The sequence below is a fragment of the Neovison vison genome, chromosome X (genome assembly GCF_020171115.1).
Source record: "Neovison vison isolate M4711 chromosome X, ASM_NN_V1, whole genome shotgun sequence".
NCBI classification, from domain to species: domain Eukaryota; kingdom Metazoa; phylum Chordata; class Mammalia; order Carnivora; family Mustelidae; genus Neogale; species Neogale vison.
Genome location: NC_058105.1, coordinates 73,741,997 through 73,767,851, shown reverse-complemented (window position 1 = coordinate 73,767,851; position 25,855 = coordinate 73,741,997). Strand labels below are relative to the sequence as shown.

General features: G+C 37.8%; 2 protein-coding genes across 4 annotated transcripts in view; both read right to left on the bottom strand.

Moving 5' to 3' along the window:
* Positions 1–25,855, bottom strand: part of OPHN1 (oligophrenin 1) — a 560,040-nt gene that overhangs the window by 252,351 nt on the left and 281,834 nt on the right. For all 3 annotated transcript variants that reach the window (XM_044235858.1, XM_044235860.1, XM_044235859.1), the window contains exon 6: positions 10,443–10,544. In XM_044235858.1, coding sequence (XP_044091793.1) covers positions 10,443–10,544 — 102 coding nt within the window. The remainder of the gene's footprint in view (positions 1–10,442; positions 10,545–25,855) is intronic.
* On the bottom strand, positions 7,272–8,272 carry LOC122897583 (heterogeneous nuclear ribonucleoprotein A1-like). Its single transcript, XM_044235861.1, has one exon. The coding sequence runs from the start codon at positions 8,231–8,233 to the stop codon at positions 7,286–7,288; it is 948 nt and encodes a 315-aa protein (XP_044091796.1). The 5' UTR covers positions 8,234–8,272; the 3' UTR covers positions 7,272–7,285.

The following is a 25,855-nucleotide window of genomic DNA, read 5'->3' as shown; positions in this document are numbered from 1 at the left end:
GAAACTAGGAGTTGGCTCTTTGAAAGAATTAATAAGATTGATAAAACCCTGGCCAGATTCAAAAAGAAAAGAGAAAGGACCCAAATAAATAAAATCATGAATGAAAGAGAGATCACAACCAACACCAAAGAAATGCAAACAATAGTAAGAACACATTAAGAGCAACTATATGCCAGCAAATTTGACTATCTGGAAGAAATGGATGCATTCCTAGAGGCATATAAACTACCACAACTGAACCAGGAAGATAGAAAACCTGAACAGACCCATAACCAATAAGGAGATTGAAGCACTCATCAAAGATCTCCCAACAAACAAGAGTCCAGGGCCAGACATCTTCCCAGGGGAATTCTACTAAACATTTAAAGAAGAATTAATTCCAATTCTCCTGAAACTGTCCCAAAAAATAGAAATGGAAGGAAAACTTCCAAACTCATTTTTTGAGGCCAACATTTACCTTCATCCCAAAACCAGACAAAGATCCCATCAGATGCGAAAATTCTCACTAAAACACTAGCCAAAAGGCTCCAACAGTATATTAAAAGGATTATTCACCACGACAAAGTAGGATTTATCCCAGGACTGCAAGGTTGGTTCAACATCTGAAAATCAATCAATATGATACAATGCATTAATAAAAGAAAGAACAAGCACCGTATGATACTCTAAATAGATGCTGAAAGAAATATTTGACAAAGTACAACATCCTTTCCTGATAAAAATTCTGCAAAGTGTAGGGATAGAGGCTACGTAGCTGAATATCACCAAAGCCGTTATGAAAAACCCACCGCAAATATAATTCTCAATGGAGAAAAACTGAGAGCTTTTCTGCTAAGGTCAGGAACATGGCAGGGATGTCCATTATCACCACTGCTATTCAACATAGTACTAGAAATACTAGCCTCAGCAATCAGACAGTAACAACAAAAAGAAATTAAAGGCATCCAAATCAGCAAAGAAGAAATCAAATTCTCAATCTTTGCAAATGATACTTTATGTGGAAAACTCCCAACCTGTGCAAATGATACTTTATATGGGAAACCCAAAAGACTCCACTCCAAAACTTCCTGCACTCACACAGGAATTCAATAAAGTGTCAGGATATAAAAATCAATGCTCAGAAATCAGTTGCATTTCTATACACCAATAGAAAGACAGAAGAAAGAGAAATTAAGGAGTCAATCCTACTTACAATTGCACCCAAAACCATAAGATACCTAGGAATAAACCTAACCAAGGAGGCAAAGAATCCGTACTCAGAAAACTATAAAGTACTCACTAAAGAAACTGAGAAAGACATAAAGAAATAGAAAATGTTATCATATGTTCTCCCTGATATGAGGAATTTGAGAGGCTATATGGGGGGCCTGGGGGGTAGGAAAAGAATAAATGAAACAGATGTAATCAGGAGGGAAACAAACCATAAGAGACTCTTAATCTCACAAGACAAACTGAGGATTGCCGGGGGTAGGGCAGTAGGGAGAGGTTGGCTGGGTTATGGACATTGGGGACAGTATGTGCTATGGTGAGTGCTGTGAAATGTGTAAACCTGGCGATTCACAGACCTGTACTCCTGAGGTAATAATACATTATATGTTAATAAAAATTTAGAAAAATAAAAAAGAAAAAGCACGTGACAAAATACAGCATCTTTTCCTGATTAAAACTCGTCAGGGTGTAGGTCTTTCAACCATTTTGAATTTTTTTATTATATCCTATAAGAAAGTGGTCCACATTCATTTTTTTGCATCTTGCTGTCCAGTTTTCCCAACACAACTTATTTAAGAGACTTTATTTTTTTTACACTGGATAGACTTTCCTGCTCTGTCAAAGACTAGGTGACCACAGAAATCTGGGTTTATTTCTGGATTCTCTATTCTGTACCATTGATAATGTGTTTTTGTGCCGATACTATACTTTCTTGATGACTACGACTTTATAATATAGCTTGAAATCCAGAATTGTGATGTCTCCACTTCTGTTCTTGTGTTTCAGAATTGCTTTGGCTATTGTGGGTCTTTTGTGGTTGCATACAAATTTTAGGATTGTTGGTTCTAGCTTTGGTGAAAATGATGGTAATATTTTGATGGGGCTATATTTTGTAGTATTTTGACTGAGACTATAGATCTTTATACTAGGGATCTTATTGTTTTTATACTAGGGATCTTATTGTTTTTGGTACAATTACAAATGAAATTGGTTCCTTGACTTCTTTTTCTTGCTGCTTTGTTATTGGTGTATAAAAATGCAACAGATTTCTGCACTTGTTTTTACATCTTGTGAAATTACCAGGTCATTTATGCATTCTGGCAATCTTTTGACAGTCCTTTGGGTTTTCTACATAGAGTATCATGTCTGCACATAGTGAAAGTCTGACATCTTCCATTCTAACTGGGATGCCTTTCACCACCTGAATATCTTTAATCCAAGCATGTCCTCCATGGTAGTGAACTTAGAAGTTCACAACCATTTTGCACTTCACTGCTTCTAATAATTTTTGGTAGGCTCTGTAATCAGGCTTCCTCTGTACTGCCACATCCACAGCTATGTCTCCCCCAGGTGCACTTCCATACTTCCTACCTTCTAAAAAACTGGTTACTTTTCTACTTGTACTTGAAGATTTGTTCTCTCAGAATTCCAATTGACTTCTTGGGTGCTCAGAATAATTTGATAACTATCTAGCTGTGTTCAAGGGATGAGACAAGTTTAGGGTCATTCTACTATTCTGGTGACAATATTTTAGATATAACATCAAAAGCATAATACACAAAAGAAAAAACTGATAAGTTGTATTTCATTAAAAATAAGAAAAACTAGGGGCACCTGGGTGGCTCAGTGGGTTAAGCCGCTGCCTTCGGCTCGGGTCGTGATCTCAGGGTCCTGGGATCGAGTCCCGCATCAGGCTCTCTGCTCAGCGGGGAGCCTGCTTCCTCCCTCTCTCTCTGCCTGCCTCTCTGCCTACTTGTGATCTCTCTCTGTCAAATAAATAAATAAAATCTTTAAAAAAAAAGAAAAACTATGTCCACTTCGTGAAACACTCAGTTAAGAGAATGAAAGACAAGCCATAGACTGGAAGAATATCTTTGCAAAACACTCATCTCATAAAGGTCTGATATATAAAATAGGCAAACAAGCATAATATCAACAATAGCTGAATTATGAAAAAGCCCACATGCCCATCAATTGATGAATGTATAAAGAAATGTGGTGTGTGTGTGTGTGTGTGTGTGTATATATATATATACCACATTTATATGTGTGCGTGTGTGTATATATATATGTGTGTGTGTGTGTGTGTGTGTGAAGAACCACTAAATTCTACCCCTGAAACCAGTATTACAATATATGTTAACTAACTAGAATTTAAGTAAAAACTTTAAACAAAAACCCAAGTTAAAATTTTATTTTTACTCCTAGAAAGTTGAAATAAATATCTCTTATCTGGGGTGGGGTGGGGGGTGGGGGGCAGTGACAGATGGAGAGTAGTAGGATATTGTTTAAAAAAAAAGAAATTGGGACGCCTGGGTGGCTCAGTTGGTTGGACGACTGCCTTCGGCTCAGGACGTGATCCTGGAGTCCCGGGATCGAGTCCCACATCAGGCTCCCAGCTCCATGGGGAGTCTGCTTCGCTCTCTGACCTTCTCCTCGCTCATGCTCTCTCTCACTGTCTCTCTCTCTCAAATAAATAAATAAAATCTTTAAAAAAAAAGAAATTAAAAAGTTATTAAAATTAAAAAATAAAAATAAATGTCTTTTAAGAAAAGCCACCTGGGTGGCTCAGTCAATCAACTGCCTTCAGCTAATGTCATGATCCTGGGGTCCTGGGATCAAGTCCCATATTGGGCTTCCCACTCAGTGGGGAGTCTGTTTCTCTCTTTTCCTCTGCCTCTCTGCCCACTCCACCCTCACACATGAAAATAAAAAATAGAAAAAAAAAATAAAATAGACATCCAGCTCTTAAAATGCAATAGTAAGAAAGCCATCCAATTAAAAAGGGTAAAATATTTGAATAGACACTTCACCAAGAGATCTATACATGGCAAAAAAAGCATACGAAAAATGTTCAGCATCATGTCATTAGGGAAATGATTTTTTTTTGGTGGGCAGCAAAGCAAAGTGTATTGAGAAATAGGGTCAAGCAATAGTACAAAGCTCCTGAAGAGGGAAGGGACCCAAGAAAATTGCCCAGGAAATGAAAATTATAATAGCAAAGAGTGCAGTGCAGACCTATTAGAATGACTAAATTCCAAAACACAAACACCAAATGCTGGCAAAGAGAACAAGAGCAACAAGAACTCTCACTCATTGATGATAGAAATAAAAAATGGCAGTCACTTGAAAGAAATTTCAACAGCTTCTTACAAAACTAAATTTACTCTTACAGTGCAATTCAGCAATTGTGGTTTTGGATAATTGCCAAAATTATTTGAAAAATTATGTACATAAAAACCTCTTCACAAATGTTGACAGCAGCATCATTAATAACTGGCAAATCTAAGGGACACCTGGGTGGCTCAGTCACTTAAGCATCTGCCTTCAGGTCAGGTCCTGATCCCAGGGTCCAGGAATCAAGCCCTGATTCAGGCTCCCTGCTCAGTGGGGCTCCTGCTTCTCCCTCTCCCTTTGCCCCACTCCCATTTGTACTCTCTCTCATATGTGCTCTCTCTCTTTCAAATAACAATCTTAAAAAAAAATTGACAAAGTTGAGAAAAAGCCAAGATATCCTTCAATAGGTGAAAAGATTGAAAAAAAAAAGCCATGGCAGGGGCACCTGGGTGGCTCAGTGGATTAAAGCCTCTGCCTTCAGCTCAGGTCATGTTCCCAGGGTCCTAGGATCGAGCCCGCATTGGGTTCTCTGCTCAGCAGGGATCCTGATTCCTCTTCTCTCTCTCCCTGCCTCTCTGCCTACTTGTGATCTCGAACTGTCAAATAAATAAATAAAATCTTTTTTTTAAAAAAGCCATGGTAAATCCACACAATGTAATATTATTCAGCACTAAAAATAAGTGAGCTATTAAGTCATGAAAAGACACAGAAGAAACTTATGCAGAGTGCCAGATGAAAGAAGCCAATCTGAAAATGCTACATGCTGTATAATTTCAACAATAAAATATTCTTGAAAAGGCAAAAATATGGAGACCATAAAAAGATCAATAGTTTCTAGGGGTCTGCAGGTTGGGGAAGGATTATGAAGGAATGAATAGGGGGTGCTCTCAGATTTTTCTGGCAGTGACACTATTCTACATGATAGTATAATGGTGAATTCATGTCATTATACATTTGTCAAAACCCACAGAATATACAATACATTGGCTCACCAATTTTATCAATGTATCTCACTAATACAAATGTTACTAGTAGAGGAAACTGCATTCTGGGAATTAGGGATATATAGGAACTCTGTACTTATGTTCAATTTTTCTGTAAACCTAAAACTGCTCTAAAAATAAAGTTTCTTATTTTAAAAAAAAGTGACACTTGGTCCCCCAGATTATTTTTAGTTGAAGAAGTACAAAGGTTACACTCTTGCTTTTTAGGAAAGTCACCAGGAACATCTACATAAAACACGAAACTTCTAGGACATTCCAGAAAGCTTTCATTGCAAAATCCTCAAAAAGAATAAAGTTTGGACTGTGTCCAGGGTTACAAATCCCCACGTTTGGTAATTCTCTAGAGGGACTCAAAGGACTCAGCTAATAGTCATACTCATGGCTAATATTTACTTTAATGAAAGAATATAGAGCAAAATCACCAAAGGGAAAAATATATGGGATGAAGTCTAGAGGAAGCTGGGTGAAAGCTTCCAAGGGTTCTCCCTTAAAACAGTCACACAGGACACAATTAATGTCTCCAGCAGCAAGTTATAACAACACATGTGAAATTTTGTCTACTGTGGAAGCTCTTTAGACTCAGTGCCCGAGGTATTTGTTGGGGGTTGTACGGAGGCACCCCCTGCTAAGCATATACCAAAATTCCAGACTCCCAGAAGAAAATAAGATGTTCAACATAAACCACATTGTTTGTATAGGCAGTCTAGGCACAGTGAGTCACTCTCACCATTTAGGGAAAATTTTATATCCTGTGTAAGAAACTGTTCACTAGCCAAGTTCCCAGATACAAGCCAAGAGCTAATCTTGTAGTCAGATTTTTCTAATCATAGTAGACTCAGGCCTATTATGTTAACTCCTTTCTGCTTAGGAACCTAATCAAGAATAGATGCAAAAGGAAGAAAACAAAAGACTGCAGAAGGAAAATGACAGAAGACCTCAGACTATTCGACTTTATAGAAGAAAAGTAGTCCTTCACCTTTTCAATACTAACTCTATTCACCACTGAGGCTCCTGACATGATATAATTAATGGAGAGTCACCAAAGCACATATCAGGAGATAAACTTCAGCTTTGTCACAATCTGTATAACCTTGGACAAGATGATTTCTAATAACTTTCATAGCCATGTCAAAGACTTTACTCAATTGAGTGTCTCCTTTTATAATTGAATCTAAAATATCTCCAACTTTTACTGGACCTATTATTCAACACATAGATCTATCCATTAAAAAGTTTTATTTTTTTAATGTTTTATTTATTTTAGAAAGAGAGAGAGAAAGAGAACTCACATGGGTGGGGAGAGGAGCAGAGGGAGAGGAAGAGAGAAATTCTGAGACAGGCTCCTTGCCCAGTGCAGAGCTCAATCCCATGACCCTAAGACCATGACGTGAGCTGAAATCAAAGTCCAGTGTTTGACTGAGCCACCCAGGCACGGTACCACTGAAAACAGTTTTAATCAGTTAATTCCTTCCCTTCCTTCTCCAGTGCCACTTGTGTGACTTAGGCTCTCTCCTCTAGATCACAGCAATAGTTTGCTAACCTGGTTTTCTTGCTTCCACTCTCTCTCAGGTCTAATTCATCTTACAACCTCAGACAGTTTAAGATTCTTTTTTTTTTTAAAAAGACACATTTATTCAGCGTCATGATCAGACTATTACATTTAGCAATCAACAGCATGGGTGCAAAAAAAAATCTACATTAAAACCCTTTGTTGGAATGCTTTACATTTTCCACAGAACAGAAACTAAAATAACCTGTTATACAATTAGTCACAAATACAGTCCTCGAGTTTTTTTGCCCATACACATGAGTACTGTCTAAAACATGTCTTCTTTGTAGCAGCTAGGCCCTGCCACCACTGTGCTTGGCTGAGTTCACAAATCTGTTGTAACCTGTAGCTTCCCTGTCACTTCTCTGGCTCTCTTCTCCTGCTAAGCTTTGTTTCCTGGCAGTAATTAAAACCTTCTGCCACTGCCATAGCTGCTGCTGCTGCTGGAACCACCATAGCCACCTTGGTTTCGTGGTTTGGCGAAGTATTGGCCTCCACCACCATAAGGGCCAGAGCTTCTGCCTTTCATGGGTCCAAAATTTGAGGATTGATTGTTGTAATTGCCAAAATCATTATAGCTTCCGCCACCTCCAAAGTTGCTTCCATCATTACCAAATCCGTCATAGCCATCCCCACTGCCACCATATCCACCACCACCTCGACTGCCACCAAAGCCACCTCGACCACTGAAGTTTCCTCTGCGACCAAAGTTGTCATTCCCACCAAAACCACCTCCACGACCACCACCAAAGTTTCCAGAACCACTTCGACCTCTTTGGCTGGATGAAGCACTAGCCATCTCTTGCTTAGAGAGCGCTTTCCTTACTTCACAGTTGTGGCCATTCACAGTATGGTATTTTTGAATGACAATCTTGTCTACAGAATCATGGTCATCAAATGTTACAAAAGCAAAACCCCTCTTTTTGCCACTGCCTTGGTCAGTCATGATCTCAATCACTTCAATTTTCCCATACTGTTCGAAATAATCTCTTAGATGATGTTCTTCAGTGTCTTCTTTAATGCCACCAACAAAAATCTTTTTCACAGTTAAGTGGGCACCAGGTCTTTGAGAATCTTCTCTTGAGACAGCCCTCTTTGGTTCCACAACTCTTCCATCCACCTTGTGTGGCCTTGCATTCATGGCTGCATCCACCTCCTCCACAGTGGCATATGTGACAAACCCAAAGGCTCTGGAGCGCTTGGTGTTCAGATCTCTCATTACCACACAGTCTGTAAGTGTTCCCCATTGCTCAAAATGGCTCCTCAGACTCTCATCGGTTGTTTCAAAGCTCAGACCTCCAATGAAGAGCTTCCGCAGCTGTTCAGGGTCTTTGGGAGACTCTGACTTAGACATGACGGCAGTGGGAGGGGAGACTTTAACGATGCTTACTCGGCGGCGTCCATGGGCAGAAAGGAGACAGTTTAAGATTCTCAAAACAGGGGACGCCTGGGTGGCTCAGTTGGTTAGGCAGCTGCCTTCGGCTCAGGTCATGATCCCAGCGTCCTGGGATCTAGTCCCACATCGGGCTCCTTGCTCCACAGGGAGCCTGCTTCTCCCTCTGACTCTGTCTGCCACTCTGCCTGTGCTCGCTCTGGCTCTCTCTCTCTCTGACAAATAAATAAATAAAATCTTTTAAAAAAAAAAAAAGATTCTTAAAACAGAATTCTACTCACATTGCTTATACTACCAAAAGCTCTCAATGATCCTCCCAGGGCCAAAATAATTCAATACAAACTCCTGAGCCTATTACTCTATAATATGACCTCAAATTGCCTGATCCTATCTTGTCTCTCACTACTCTCCAATAGCAATAAAAATTCTGATTAAACCATATCCCAAACATACTCCACGTTTTCTATTTTGGGGACCACTTCCCTCCATGTGAGAGGTCCATTTCTCCATTTCTGTCAAAGACTTTACCTTTTGTTGAATGGGCACCACTATGGTACCACATCCAAATGTAAGTATTTTTTACCTTTCAACACCTTCCCACCCCTACAAGGATACCGCATGCACATTTGTGTTACAGTCTGTAAAAATTTTACTTGTTTAAGTATCACGTGTATTCTTTTTTTTTAAAGATTATTTATTTATTTATTTATTTGACAGACAGAGATCACTAGTAGGCAGAGAGAGAGGGGGAAGCAGGCTCCCTGCTGAGCAGAGAACCCGATGCGGGGCTCGATCCCAGGACCCCAGAATCATGACCTGAGCTGAAGGCGGAGGCTTTAACCCACTGAGCCACCCAGGTGCCCCTATCATGTGTATTCTTATTTTAGCATTCCAATTAGAAGCTGCAGAAGGATAAGAAGTATGTCTCATTGTCTTTGTAGTCCTGTTGCACCCAGCATAGTACCTGGCATGTAGAATACACACTTGGAATAGTGGCTTAATTGAATTGAAGTCACTGAAAGCCCATTTTAAAAAAAAGCTAATGTTGGAATATCTCGGGGAAAATGTAGATTTGCTCCTGATCTATCAAATACAGCATTAGTTTAACTTTATACTCATGTAGATACTGGAATCAGAAACATAGAACTGAAAGGAACTCTGGATATCACTGAGTACCACTCCTCCTTTGACAGGGAACATGAGGCCAAGGAAAAAATGTTCTGTAGTCACACCATGAAAGACAAGAAATAACAAGTGTCAGGGAAGATGTGAAGAAAAATGAACCCTTAAGTACTGTTGGTAGGAATGCAAACTGGGGCAGCCACTGTGGAAAACAGTATGGAGGCTCCTCAAAAAATTAAAATTAGCATTACCATATGATCCAGAAATTTTACTAATGGATATTTATACAAAGAAAATATAAACACTAATTCAAAAAGGTATATGCACCCCTATCTTTATTTCAGCATTTAAAGTAGGTAAGATATAGAAAAAAAACTAAATATTCATTGATAGATGAATGGATAGGGAAGATGTAGAAAATGATGAGATCTTTCTGTTTGTGAAAATATGGATGGCTCTAAAAGGTATTATGTTAAGTGAAATAAGTCAAACTGGAAAGATTCATAATCATATAATTTTACTGATATGTGGAATTTAAGAAGCAATACAAATGAATAAACAAACAAAAAGCAAAATGAGACCTATAAATACAGAGAAAAAAACTGATGGTTGCCAAAGGAAAGGGGGTGGACAAAATGTGTAAGGGGGAGTGAAAAATACAGACTTCTAATTATGGAGTGACTAAGTCACAGGAATAAAAGGCATAGCATAAGGAATATAGTCAATAGTATTGTAAGAGTGTTGTATGGTGAAATTTTATTTTCTCATACTTGCATTTTATTGCTTACATAAACACTATGTATTAAATTATTTATTCTAAGGTCCAAAAAACAAACAATAACAAGAATGTCACATGGTAAGTTACTGGAGGAGCTGCTTTGAGAACTCAAGTCTCCTGAGTCCCAGGCAAAAGTTTTAACTGTAAGCACTAATATTATAATGGAACCCTGCTGACGCAGGGCAGGAGGAAAACTTTTTAATAGGAAGATCCCAATGTTACCAAGGCACAGCCAGCAAAGGAAGGTGGGAACAAGCTTTTTGAACATACCTCTTGTAACTGAGATTCTTTCTTTTTGGAAGATAGATGTAAGTGCCGATCCAGCAAGGAATAAAACCGCTCACCATCCTTTTCAAATTTTTTTTTGCGTTCCTAGATATGAGAGAGAAAGCACACATTAAGATATCTATATATTTTGGGGGGCACCTGTGTGGCTCAGTGGGTTAAGCCTCTGCCTTTGAAGTCGGGTCATGATCTCAGGTCCTGGGATCGAGCCCTGCATTGGCAGGGCTGCTCAGCAGAGAGCCTGTTTCCCTTCTCTTTCTGCCTACTTGAGATCTCTCTCTCTGTCAAATAAATAAAATCCTTAAAAAAAGATATATACAGTTTTTAATTCACTCCACTCAGAACTGAGAATAAAGAATGCAGTGTCAGGTTTCATGTGTCAGGTTTCCAATCTCTCTAGCCTCTAGAAAGAACAAAGAAAGAGAGAATTTGATTTTGCATTGGTCTCAGCAGTTTCAGTTTCCACAAATATAACCCTGAACCATTCCACCTACACAACTGGCAATTCCTATTAGTAGAGCTGAAAGCTCTGGGAGCTGCTGCTCAGAAAATGACACTTAAGATGGGCCTGTACACTTGTTACTTTTTCTTCTTCCCAATATTTTTTGTTTTTTTTTTCACATGCATTAACTACTCATTCATTTTTTTCAAAGGAGAAAGAAGGAACATAGTGATAAACTAAATATATACCTTTAAAAGTAAGATACAATGCATTTAGACAGACTAATACTAAGTAAAACATTTCCAAGGCAATAGGAACCTTGGACTGCCTCTATAAATGATGAGTTCTTTCACACTGTTTAAGTTTTTGCTACTGCCTATTAAAAGATGATATTAAAAATGAGGAAACAATCCTGGAAAGTGTAGCTAGAGAGCAAGAGTCAAAAAGCTTTATGGAAGAAGGAGAACTCAGTCATCACTCTCCTTATGTATGAAATTTAATTAAGTTCTCTGCCTCAGCACAACCAAAAGTCACACAGCTCCAGAGGAGCATTAAAAATGTTCATCTGGGGGCGCCTGGGTGGCTCAGTGCGTTAAGCCACTGCCTTCGGCTCAGGTCATGATCTCAGGGTCCTAGGATCGAGTCCCGCATCGGGCTTTCTGCTCAGCAGGGAGCCTGCTTCCCTTCCTCTCTCTCTGCCTGCCTCTATGCCTACTTGTGATTTCTGTCTGTCAAATAAATAAAATCTTTAAAAAAAATGTTCATCTGTTACACAGTAATGCTGACACTCTGCAATCCTCTCAACACCATGCTGGGAAATTCATGTAAAAACACTGCTGTGTCATAGTAAATCCAAATTCACTGAGCACCTACAGTGTGCCAGTTACTGCAAGAGACACACAGCCAAAAAGAAGAAAGAAAAGAAAAAAACAAAAACCAAAAAACTTCCTCCATGATTTATTTCTAGAGGCAATCTGATCCCAGGCAGAAAGCCAGGACAGAAATCAGTGACCTCTGACCTGGAAAGAAAGTGCTTTTTACCAAAGATAAAGAAGTTGAGAGGAAGCTATCATTAACTGAGGCCCACATCAGGTCAGGCGGTGAAGTAGGTACTTATAATCCATTATTTCACTTAGTCTTCAAAACCCTGAGAAAGAGATGTTGTAAAGGAACTTAAGGTTCTAAAAAAGTGAACTAAATCGCACAAGGTCACATAATATATAGATCTATTTGATTTCTTCCACATAGTCAAATAGAGCCCAGATGACCATACGAGGAATTACACTCAGGAGGCCTGTAAATAACCAAGAAACTTTGTGAATAAAACTGAAGCAGGTCTATAGCCCTAGCCCAAACTCATACCAAAACACATGAGATAGAAATTTTCACACAAAACATTGGTAAAATAAACTGTTCCTATAGCTGGTGAATTTTTCAAAGTAGCAATTCCTTGAAGATAGCATTAGGGCCAGAAAATGTCTGTGACTTTTCTTTTTTTTTTTTAAAGATTTTATTTATTTATTTGACAGAGAGAGATCACAAGTAGGCAGAGAAGCAGGCAGAGAGAGAGAGAGGAGGAAGCAGGCTCCCTGCTGAGCAGAGAGCCCGATGTGGGACTCGATCCCAGGATCCCGAGATCATGACCTGAGCCGAAGGCAGCGGCTTAACCCACTGAGCCACCCAGGTGTCTGTGACTTTTCTAAGAACAGATGAAGTTCTGTTGGTCATTTCCTCCTCCAATTCCTTTTTTAAACTAAAAACTATGAAATGTAATTCACATATCATAAAATTCATCCTTTTAAAGTGAATAATACAGGGGTTTTAGTGTATTTACAAAGTTGTGCATTGATCACTGCTGTCTAATTCCAGAATATTTCCATCACCTAAGATAAACCCTATACCTATTAGCAGTCATTTCCTCCCTTCTCCCAATACTCACCTTAAGAAGCCACACTTTAATTTTTGTCTCTATGGACTTGTGTATTATAGAGATTTCATATAATTCTAGCCATACAGTATGTGACCATGTATGCATCTTCTTATACTTAGCATGTTTTCAAGATTCATCCAAGTATCAGTACTTCATTCTTTTTTATGACTGAATAATATTTGATTATATGCATATACCATGTATTCCTTATAAATTTATCAGTTGATGAACATTTGGGTTATTTCCATTTCCTCAGCAATTATGAAAAATGCTGCTGTGAACATTCATGTACAAGATTTTCTGTGGTCATGTTTTCAATTCTTTTGGGCATATATACATAAATAGTGGAACTGCTGAGTGATATGGCAACTCTGTGTTTGACTATCTAAAAAATGGCAAAATGGTTTTCCAAAGCAGGTGTATCATTTTACATTGTTAACAGCAATGAATGAGAGTTCCAATTTCTGCACATCCTCACCAACTCTCATGTGCCTTTTTGGTTACAAATAACCTAGTGGGTGTGAACTTGCATTTACTGTAGTTTGACTTCAAAATGTCTAATGATGTCTTTTCATGTGGTTATTGACCCTTTGTGTATACCTGTATACATACACACATATGTATACTCTTCAAAGAAATGTTTAATTATTTTCCCCATTTGGAAATTTGGTTTGTATCTTTATATTTTCAAGTTACAAGAATTTATTACATAACACTGGATGCCACCTGTGGTGTATTTTCTCCCATTCTTTGGGTTGTTTTGGTACTTTATTGGTAGTGTCCTTTGAAGCATGAACATTTTTAATTTTGTGAAGTCCAATCAGCCTATTTTCTTCAATTTCTTGTGCTTTTGGTGTTATATCTCAGAAAACGCTGCCTGATTAAAGGTCATGAAGATTTATAGCTATATTTTCTTCCAAGAACTTTATATATTTTTGGTTTTAATTTTTGAACAAGGTGTGATTTTAGGGCTCTAACTTCATTCTTTTGCATATGGAGAGTGAGTAGTCTCAGAATCATTTGTTCTAAAGACTATTCATTCCCTATTGATTTGTTTTGGCATTCTCAGAAAATATCAATTAGCCTTAAATATATAGTTTTATTTCTGGACTCTCAGTTCTATTCTATTAATCTATATATCTATCATCATGTCAGCACCACACTGCCTTGATTACTATAGCTTTGTAGCAAGTTCTGAAATTAAAGACTGTGACTCTTTTTTTCAATATTTCTTTTTCTATCTAGTCTTCTGTTTGGATTTTAGGGTTACCTTATCAAGCTATGAAAAATGGCCAGCTGGAATTTTGGTAAAGATGACACTGAATCTGTAGATCAATTCTGTGACTATCCTATCTGAGCAATATGAAGTCTGACTCATGAACACAAGATGTGTTTCTATTTATCTTTCTATTTATTTAAGTCTTAGTTAATTTATACCATTAATGTTTTGTACTTTTCAATGTATAAGACTTGCACTTTTTAAAATTATTCGTAAGTACTTTAATATTTTGATGTTACTGCAAGTGGGAATTTTTAAATTTAATTTTCAGATCATTTACTAATAGTGTATAGAAACACAATTTATTTTTGTATATTGATTTTGTATCCTGAAACCTTCATGAACTAATTCCAATGGGGGGTGTGTGTGTGTGTGTGTAACTTAGGATTCTATATATAAGATGATGTAATCAGCAAATAGAGACAGTTTTACTTCTTCCTTTCCAATCTTGGCTATTTATCCTGGGTAGAACCCCCAGGACAATGATAAATAGAAGTGCCAAGAGTGGACACCCTTGATTTCTTGATATTAGAGGGAAAGATTACAGTCTTTCACTATTATGTATATGGTATTAGTAATGGGTTTTTATATTTCTCAAATTATCAGGTTGAGAAAGTTCCCATCTATTCCTAGTTTGTAAAATATTTTTATCATAATAGGGTGCTGGATTTTGTCAAAAGACTTCTTTTTTTTTTTTTTTGTTTTTTTGTTTTTGCATTTTTTTTATTTTTTTTATTTTTTTTTTAAGATTTTTTTTCCAATTTATTTATTTTCAGAAAAACAGTATTCATTATTTTTTCACTGGGGGCTTAAGTGGGTAGGAGAAGAATCCATGAAACAAGATGGGATAGGGAGGGAGACAAACCATAAGTGACTCTTAATCTCACGAAACAAACTGTGGGTTGCTGGGGGGAGGGGGGTTGGGAGAAGGGGGGTAGGGTTATGGACATTGGGGAGGGTATGTGCTTTGGGGTAAATTGGAAGGGGAGATGAACCATGAGAGACTATGGACTCTGTCAAAAGACTTCTTTGTGCTGAGATGTTCATGTACTTTTGTCCTATAACCCATTAATATGTTATACAATATTGATTGATTTTTGTTGGATGTTAAACCAACCATACATTCAAGGGACAGATTTCACTTGGTTATGGTATACACTTATTTTTATATGCTTCTGGATTTGGTTGGCCTGTATTTTGCTGAGAACTTTTACAGCTATGCAGTAGTACACCGGTATCCACAATTTTGCTTTCCACATTTCAGTTACTGAAGTCCATCAAAGTCTACAAGAAGAACATCCTCTTTCTGATGTAACATCAGAAGATCAAAAATAGCCTAAAGATATGTCACAGTGCTTATGTCATTCATGTCACTTCATCTGATCACACAGGAATTTTATCATGTCACATTATCACAATAAGGGTAAAGAAGGATAAATAGAGTACAAAAAGTATTTAGAGAGAAAGAGAAAGCACATTCTTACAACTTTCATTATAGTATTGTTCTATTTTAATTTTAGCCATTATTGTTAATCTCTTACTGTACATAACTTATAAACTTTATAACTATATAAAACTTATAACTTTATAAATATATATATATTTCAAATATATATTATAAATATGTATGTATGCATAGGAAAAATTATATATATATATACACACATGCACATATATACATATATACATACATACACAAACATACAGCTTGGTACTAAAAATTTAATATCTATACATACATACATACATACATACATACATGGCTTGGTACTATCCAAGGTTTCAGGCATCCACTTTGGGGGGTGGTCTTAGAATGTATCCCTCATAGATAAGGGGGAACAACTCTATTCATGAGACATACCAGCATGTAGGTTTTTTTTAAGACTTTATTTATTTATTTGACAGAGAGAGAGAGATATCACGAGTAGGCAGAGAAGCAGGCAGAGAGAAAGGGGGAAGCAGGCTCCCCGCAGAGCAGAGAGCCCAATGTGGGGCTCAATCTCAGGACCCTAAGATCATGACCTGAGCTGAAGGCAGAGGCTTAACCCACTGAGCCACCCATGCACCCCACCAGCATGTAGTTTTGATTTCTTGTTATGCATTTGTTTTCATATCAGGGTAATATTTGCCTTATAGAATGAGTTGGGAGGCAATTCCTCCTCTTCTGTTTTTGGAAGGGTTTGCAAAAGATAAGTGTTAACTCTTTAAACATTAGGTAGAATTCCCAGTGGGTCCAGTTAGTCCAGAGTTTTTCTTTCTAAAAGTCTATTAAGATTTTCTATTTCTTCTTGAGTTCACTTACATTTAATTCCACTAATGTCAAAAATCAGTGACATCAACCTACTATTTCCAGGACATTCCAATATTGGTTAAAAAGAACTTTCATTTCAGGGATAATTTGACTCCAAAGTCAAATATAGCAGAGGCTCTGATCAACAGTCACTGTCCATCGTCAAGCTAATTGTATTAAGACAATTATTAGACAGATGAAGAAGGAAAGGAACCCTATACATTGAGAATACAACTTTCCCAAGCAGGATGTGAGTTTCTTTATTGTATGTCAACTACCAACTCTAAATGCTAGCTTTAAATTTAACAAAATTTCTTAGTTAATAGAAATTTACACCTAAAGAGAGACTGAATAGAGAAAACAGAACCAAAAATTTGCTTGCAGCATTACACTCATAATGCCCATGTGATCACTTAAGAAGCATTCAGGTTTAAGACTTTTATTATTTTTTTAAAATTCAAATTATCATCTAGTTCCATGCAGTAGGCTAAGACAAGCAGCTATCCCCAGTCATATTTTCCTATTTCCTCTTCTCTAGAAATAACCTCTTTCTGTCTCTAAGCTAATTACCTAGTGTTTACTCTCATATTTTTAATATCTCAAAATAAATTTATATTCCTATTATGAATTTTTAAGTTTTGTGCATTATCTATTAACTTCCAAAGAAAGATGAGGATTTAACTCTTTCCTCAGTCTCATCGCCACATCTCCTTTGCTCCCAACCCAAAACCATTTCTTGATACACCCAATATACTTTTAATGCAATTTTTCTTAATTTATAGTCAGTAGTTATATTTTTATGACAATCTAAGTATTACTTATAGCTCATATATATATTTAATTAATGTTAATTTCCTGTAGAACTAGATAACTATCAAACCATCCTAAATACCCAAGAAATTGACCTAAACACAGGAAGAATAAACTCCACAGCAAAAAATAGAGGCCACATGAAAGAAGGTAGGAAGAATGGAGATGTACTTTGGGAGAGAAACAGATCATGGCTGCTGCAGTCACAGGGAAGGGTGAGAGACACACTGGCATACAGGGGAGTTCACAAGGAAAATGAATTCCTGTAGCAATTGGCTTGGAAAACAAGAGGGGCCAAATTTCTTGAGTTCTTACAACCAGCAGGGTTAAAACCTGGAGTTTTATTTATTTTTTTTAAAGATTTATTTATTTATTTATTTGACAGAGAGAGATCACAAGTAGGCAGAGAGGAAGGGAAGCAGGCTCCCTGCTGAACAGAGAGCCCGATGTGGGACTTGATCCCAGGACCCTGAGATCATGACCTGAGCCGAAAGCAGCGGCTTAACCCACTGAGCCACCCAGGCGCCCCAAAACCTGGAGTTTTAAAGGTAAGCAGGTTTGGCTGGGATAGAGTCCAAAGGCATTGCAGTGCTCTTGGAGAAAAGGCAGGCAAACAATCTGGTGACAAACAGCCTGTAAGGAACAATCTGAAGACCCAGGGGCATAGAGTTGGGAGATTACTCACTCATCTCAGAGCATGTCCCAGAGAGACAGAATTCAAGGAGAGACACCTCTGGGAACAAACAACCTGGCCAGTGACAATTCTATCCTCCAACACCTCCACATAAGCACAGGGCCACAAGCAGAAACCAGCGTAAACACCAACCCTTCCTACTTCACATGCTTACAAGTCTTCCATCTCCCACACTCTAGTGGAACCACCCTTTTCAGTCATCCTTGACTCAGTCCCAGTGTGGTGGGGACCCTCCCTGGGAAGAGTTGCCCACACCACTGCTCATACCATATATCTCAATATGAGAGTTTTGCAGAGCCTCAGTTCTGGAAGCAGGTGGGATAGGTGTCATTTCACAATCATACCAGGGCACATCTTGTTAAAATGCACCACATAAGGACTAAACACTGCCCATAACAGGCAAAGAGAACCCTGACAGACAACTGACCTAAAGGATAAATCAGATAGGACAAAACAGAACACATGCAGCACACACTGGGGACACTACTGAAAGTGCCAGAACCTGGGGAACAGGGGACATGACATGGCAAGACACAAATAAGAACTCTTCTTCATAAGGCCATTAACCTCAAAAACAGAAGATGTAGCTGACTTTCCCAACACAGAGAAACAGGCACAGAGACATAGACAAAATGAGAAGACAGAGAAACTTATCCAAAATAAATGGACAGGACAGGCCATGGCCAGAGAGCTAAGTGAAACAGATATAAGTCACATGCCTGATAATTCAAAGATCATAAGAATAATAACAGTACTTGAGAAAAGAGAGGAAGACATGAGTGAGACCCTTAAAACCTGGATAAGAAATAACACAGGAGAGTTAAATGACTCAATAAATGAAATGAGAACCATGACTGATAGAAGGTACAGAAGGCTGGAAGAAGCTGAGGAAGGAATTGATGACATAGGAGACAGAGTAATGGAAAGAAATTAAGCTAAACAAAAGAGAGAAAAAATAATTATATAAAATGAAAATAGACTTAAAAAAATGAAAATAGACTTTAAAAAATGAAAATAGACTTAAGGAACCGAGTGCCTCTATCCAATATAGTAACATTTGTATCACAGGAGTTCCAGAAAAAGAAGATGTAGAAAAGAAGGCAGAATATTTATTTGAAGAAATAATAGCTGAAAACGTCCCAAAACTGGGGAAGGGAACAGATACCCAGATCTAGGAGACACAGAGAACCTTCATCAAAATCAACAAAAACAGATTAATTATAATTAAATGACAAGGCATAGTGATAAAGAAAAAATTTAAAAACAGCAAGACAAAAGAAGTAAGTTACAAGGAAAACCCTATAAGGCTATCATCTGATTTTTTAGCAGAAAATTTGAAAGCCAGAAGGAAGTGGAATGACATATTCAAAGTGCTGAATGGGAAAAATCTAAAGCTAAAAACACTATATCAGGCAAGGCTATCTTTCAGAACGGGAGAGAGAAAGCCTTTCCAAGATGAATGAAAACTGGAATTCATGCACTAAGTCAGCTCTGCAAGAAATATTAACAAAACTCTTTGAGGGGAAAGGAGAGGCCCAAACTGATGGCATAAAGGTAGGAATCACAAAAGCAAATAAAAATCATAAAAGCAAGTAAAAATCAGTCAAGGAAATCACAAAATAAAAGTATATAAAATAAGACAACACATACCTAACGTGGGAAGGAGTAAAGAATGGATTCAGGGGTGCCTGGGAGCTTCAGTTAATTGTCCAGCTCTTGGTTTCAACTCAGGTCATGATCTCAGGGTTGTAGAATCAAACCCCTCATCATGCCTTATGATCAGTGTGGAGTCTGCTTGGAATCCTATGCTTTTCTTTCCATATTTCACTTCCTTGTCCTCTCACTCTCTCTCAAATAAATAAATAAATAAATTTTTTGGAAAAAAAAAAGAATGGGTTCAAATTTAAACAGCCATCAATATACTATAGACTACTATATACAGAAGAGGTTATATATAAACTTAATGTTAACTATATATCAAAATCCACTAATAAATATGCAAGGAGTAAAGAGAAAGAAATCCAAATATGTCACTGAAGAAAACCAGCAAACCTTAAAGGAAAGATAAGAAAGGATTACAGAAAATCTTCATAAACAAGTAAAAAGCAATAACATGGTGATAAATGCTTATCTATCAATAAGTACATTGAATGTGAATGGACTAAATGCTCAAACAAAAGACACAAGGTGACAGAATGAATTGAAAGAAATAGACCCATCTATGTGCTGCCCATCAAGAGACTCATTTTAGACCAAAAGAAACCAACAGAATGAAAGTGAGGGATGGAGAAACATCTATCATGCAAAGGGATGTCAAAAGAAAGCCAGAGCAGCAATAGTTATATTGGACAAGATAGACTTTAAAACAGAGTATAGCAAGAGATGAAGGACACTATAGAATCATAAGTGGGAAAACACAACAAGAATATATAACATTTGTAAATATATCTACATCCAATATGGGAACATGCCAATACATAAAACAGATAATAAAAAATATAAAGGACCTAACTGATAATAATACAATAAATGTAGGTGATGGGAAATAAAAAATGTACTTCTCCTGATGAGCACTGGCTGATGTATGGTATTGTTAAATCACTAAATTATACATGTGAAACTAACACTACACTGTATATTAACTAACTTTAATTTAAATTGGAACTTAAACTCATTGATAACTCAAAAAAAAGAAAGAAAAATTATGTTATTTTACATAAGATGAAGGCATCAATACCCACTTTCAATAATGGATAAAATATATAGACAGAAGATCAATAAGGAAATACAAAACAAACAATACCATAAATTATCTATACCTAACAGACACATGTTAAACATCTCACCTAAGAAAAGCAGGAAACACATACCTCTCAACTATACATAGAAAATTTTCTAGGCTAGAGGAGCAAGATGGTAGAGGAGTAGGACACCTAAATATCATCAAGTCCCAGGTTCAGCTAGATAGTTATCAAACCATCCTGAACACCTAAAAACCCAACAGGATATTGAAGAGAAGAAGTGATTCTAAGAATAGAAAACTGACGGCTTTCTGGAAGGTAGGATGTGCAGAGAAGTGAATCCAAGGTGATATATGGGAAGATAAACTGCGGGGGGGAGGAGTAAGCTCTCAGAAAGTGCTAGAGCACCAGAGCACAAAATCAAAACATTTAGAAGTCTGCCCCACCAAGGGACGTCACTCTAGAGGCTAAGCTGGGGGGTGGAGGCCTTGTAGGGACAGAGTCATCTCAGGACCCACAGGGTCTCCAAAAGACCAGGTTGTCTGGGTGTGGCAGAGCTCCCAGGTATTAGAGTGGGGAAGCCAGCTACAGAGACAGAACCAAAGAGTTGGTTCTCAGCTCTGGGTTGCCTTAAACTGTGATGCGAGGCACAGTTGGACCAATGCTCTTTGAGCAGGGACCCCACAAGTGGCATATGCAGGAAGACACCCCTCCTTCATCCTCTAAGAGGAAAGGCGTGGGAGAATGCGGTATGAATCTACAGGGTTCAGAGACTCCAAAAGGAGCCATGTGCCAGAGACAGAAATGCACAGTCACAAACTGAGTAAGCACAGAATGCATCTGGAGACAAGGGAGACAGGCACGATTAACTTCTGATCTCTGAGGACACATTGAGGACTGGGACCCTGAGCTCTCAGCTCCTCTGGGCCAGATATTGGGAGGCCACCATCTTCATTTCTGTACTCCAAAGATATGTGTAAAGTGTTCAAGGAACAAAAGCTACTGAGAGCAAAACTGAGAAGATTAGTCTGGCCCTTGGCAAGGATGGTGCAATTCCTCCTTGGACAAAGACAATTGAGAATCACTGCAACAGGCCCCTCCCCCAAAATATCAACAAGAACATCCAGGGAAGAACAAGCTCACCAATCAATGAAAACTGCAAAACCTCAGCGCTATGGAAATACACCACATAAAATGTATGTGTTTCTTCCCATAATTCTTTAGTCATTCAAAGATAAATATTTTTTATTTTATTTTTTCTTATTCTATTTTTTAAAAATTTTTCCTCTTTCCTATTTTAACATTTCTTAACTACTTTAACTTATCAATAAAGTTTTAGAACTCTTTTTCAATTTTCATTGTTATAGACATATTTTATCGCTTCATTTTATTTAACCTAATTTTTGGATACGTATCGGTTTTCCTTCCTTTGAAATTTTGGGATACACTTTCGTCAAATAGATCAGAATAGGGCGCCTGGGTGGCTCAGTGGGTTAAGCCACTGCCTTCGGCTCAGGTCATGATCTCAGGGTCCTGGGATCGAGTCCCGCATCGGGCTCTCTGCTCAGCAGGGAGCCTGCTTCCCTTCCTCTCTCTCTCTCTGCCTGCCTCTCTGCCTGCTTGTGATCGCTCTCTGTCAAATAAATAAATAAAACCTTTTAAAAAAAATAGATCGGAATATACCCTAAATCTAGTGCATGGCATTATTCTAGTCTCCAGCCTGATCATATTCTTTCCTCTGTTTTCTTTTTCTTTTTCAAACAACTTATCGTCTCAATTTCTATTTTAGAATTTTTTTAATTTTCATCTTTACAGTCATATTCCATTCCTTCCTCGTCTTTACACTTTTTTATATTTATATATTCTTTTGCTTTGAAATTTTGGGAGGCAGTTTCTAATAACAGACCAAAATATGACCCCAAATCAAGTGTGTGGCTCTGCTCGATTCACCAATCTAATATCCATATATATATATATACATATACATATATATGTATGGATATATATATTGTGATCACAGTGTGTCACACACACACACACATATATATATTTTTATATACACATATATGTATGTATATATATATTTTTTTTTCTTCCTTCTTCTCCCACCAGTTCTGGGTCTCTTCTGATTTGGTTACTGTATATTTTTCTGGAGTTGTTCCTACCATTTGAGTATTCTCTCTCATTCATCTATTCTTATCTGGATAAAATGACATGGTGGAAAAACTCACCTCAAAAAAAAAAAAAGAGAGAGAGAGAGAGAGAGAGACAGTACCAACTTCTAGGGACCTAATTTATACAGACATTAGTAAGATACCAGACCCAGAGTTCAGAATGACAATTATCTAGGTGCTAGCAGGACTTGAAAAAAGCATGGAAGATACTAGAGAATCCATTTCTGGAGAAATAAAATCCCATATGAGACAGGAATCCATCAAAATCCTTGAGGAGAATACAGGAAGCAACCTCTACAACCTCAGCCACAGCAACTTCTTCCTAGAAACATCGCCAAAGGCAAGGGAAGCAAGGGCAAAAATGTACTATTGGGACTTCATCAAGATCAAAAGCTTTTGCACAGTAACGGAAGCAGTAATCAAAACCAGAAGACAGAAGACAAACAAAAGAATGGGAGAAGATATTTGCAAATGACATATCAAGTAAAGGGCTAGTATCCAAAATCTATAAAGAACTTATCAAACTCAACACCCAGAGAACAAATAATCCAAACAAGAAATGGGCAGAAGACATCAAAAGCCATTTCTGCAAAGAAGACATCCAAATAGACAAGAGACACATGAAATAGTGCTCCACATCACTCGGCATCAGGAAAATACAAATCAAAACCACAGTGAGATACCCCCTCACACCAGTCAGAATAGCTAAAATTAACAAGTCAGGAAATGATAGATGTTGGCAAGGATGCAGAGAAAAGGGAACACTTCTACACTGTTCGTGGGAATGTAAGCTGGTGCGGCCACTCTGGAAAACAGTATAGAGTTTCTTCAAAAATTGAAAATAGAGCTACCTTACGACCTACCAATCCCCCTACACGGTACTTATGCAAAAGATAAAAATGTAGTGATCCGAAGGGGCACATGCACTCCAATGTTTATAGCAGCAATGTCCACAATAACCAAAGTATGGAAAGAGCCCAGATGTCCATCAACAGTTGAATGGATAAAGAGGATGTGAGATATATATATATATATATATATATCCTCTAGTTCCATCCATGTTATTGCAAATGGCAAGATTTTGGGGTTTTTTAATAGAAGCATAGTATTATATATATATATATCTATATATATATATATCTTTCCATTGGCAATAACATGGATGGAACTAGAGGGTATTATGCTAAGTGAAGTAAGTCCTTCAGGGAAAGACAATTATCATAAGATTTCTCTGATATGAGGAATTTGAGAGGCAGTGCAGGGGGGTCATGTGGGGTAGGGAGGGAAAAAATGAAATAAGATGGGACTGGGGAGTAGGACAAACCGTAAGAGACTTTTTAAATTTTTTTATTCTTTATTAACATATAATGTATTATTAGGCCCAGGGGTACAGGTCTGTGAATCACCAGGTTTACACGCTTCACAGCACTCACCATAGCACATACCTTCCCCAATGTCCATAACACTACCACGCTCTCCTAACCCCCTCTCCCCGGCAACCCTCAGTTTGTTTTGTGAGATTAAGAGTTTCTTTTTAAAAAATATATTTTATTTATTTATTTGACAGAGATCACAAGTAGGCAGAAAGTCAGGCAGAGAGAGAGAGAGAGGCTTGGTGAGCGGGGAAGGAAGAAGCAGGCTTCCCGTTGAGCAGAGAGCCCCATGCAGGACTCGGTCCCAGGACCCCAAGATCATATGTCCATAACCAGTATCCATAAACCAACCACCCTCTCCTTACCCCCTCCCCCTGGCAACCCGCAGTTTGTTGTGTGAGATGAAGAGTCTCTTATGGTTTGTCTCCCCCCTGATACCAACTTCATTCATTTTCTTCTTTCATTCTCCTTTCTCCACATCTTGCTAGCATCTGTCATTTCCTGACTTATTAATTTTAGGCATTGTGACTAGTGTGAGGTAGTATATCATTGTGGTTTTGATTTGTATTTCCCTGAGGCCGAGTGATACAGAACACTTTTTCATGTGCCTGTGGGCCATTGGGATGTTTTCTTTGCAGAAATGTCTGTTCATGTCCTCTGCCCATTTCTTGACTGGATTATTTGTTCTTTGGTTGTTGAGTTTGGTAAGTTCTTTGTAGATTTTGGATACTAGCCCTTTACCTGATATGTCATTTGCAAATAACTTTCCCCATTCTGTCGGTTGTCTTTTGGTTTTGATGACTGCTTCCTTTACTGTACAAAAGCTTTTGACCTTGAAGAAGTCCCAATAGTACATTTTTGCCCTTGTTTCCCTTGCTGTTGGCGATGTTTCTAGGAAGAAGTTGCTGTGGCTGAGGTTGTAGAGGTTGCTGCCTGTATTCTCCTCAAGGATTTTGATGGATTCCTGTCTCATATGATGGTCCTTCATCCATTTGGACACTATTTTTGTGTGTGGTGTAAGGAAATGGTCCAGTTTCACTTTTTGACATGTGGCTGTCCAATTTTCCCAAAACCAACTGATGATGAGACAGTCTTTATTCCATTGGACATTCTTTCCTGCTTTGCTGAAGATTAGTTGACCGTAGAGTTGAAGATCTTTTTCTGGGCTCTCTATTCTGTTCCACTGATATATGTGTCAGTTTCTGTGCCATTACCATACTATCATGATGATGACAGCTTTGTAATAGAGCTTGAAGTCTGCAATTGTGATGCCACAAACATGGCTTTCTTTTTCAACATTCCTCTGGCTATTTGAGGTCTTTTCTGGTTCCATTTAATTTTAGTATTATTTGTTCCATTTCTTTGAAATAAAACGGATGGTATATTGATAGGGATTACATTAAAGCTGTAGATTGCTTTAGGTAGCATAGACATTTTCACAGTATTTGTTCTTCTAATATGTGAACATGGATCATTTTTCCATTTCTTTGTGTTTTCCTTAATTTCCTTCATGAGTACTTTATAGTTTTCTGAGTACAGATTCGTTGCCTCTTTGGTTATGTTTATTCCTAGGTATCTTGTGGTTTGGGGTGTATTTGTAAATGAGATTGACTCCTTAATTTCTCTTTCTTCTGCCTTTCTCTTGATGTATAGAAAAAAAAAAAC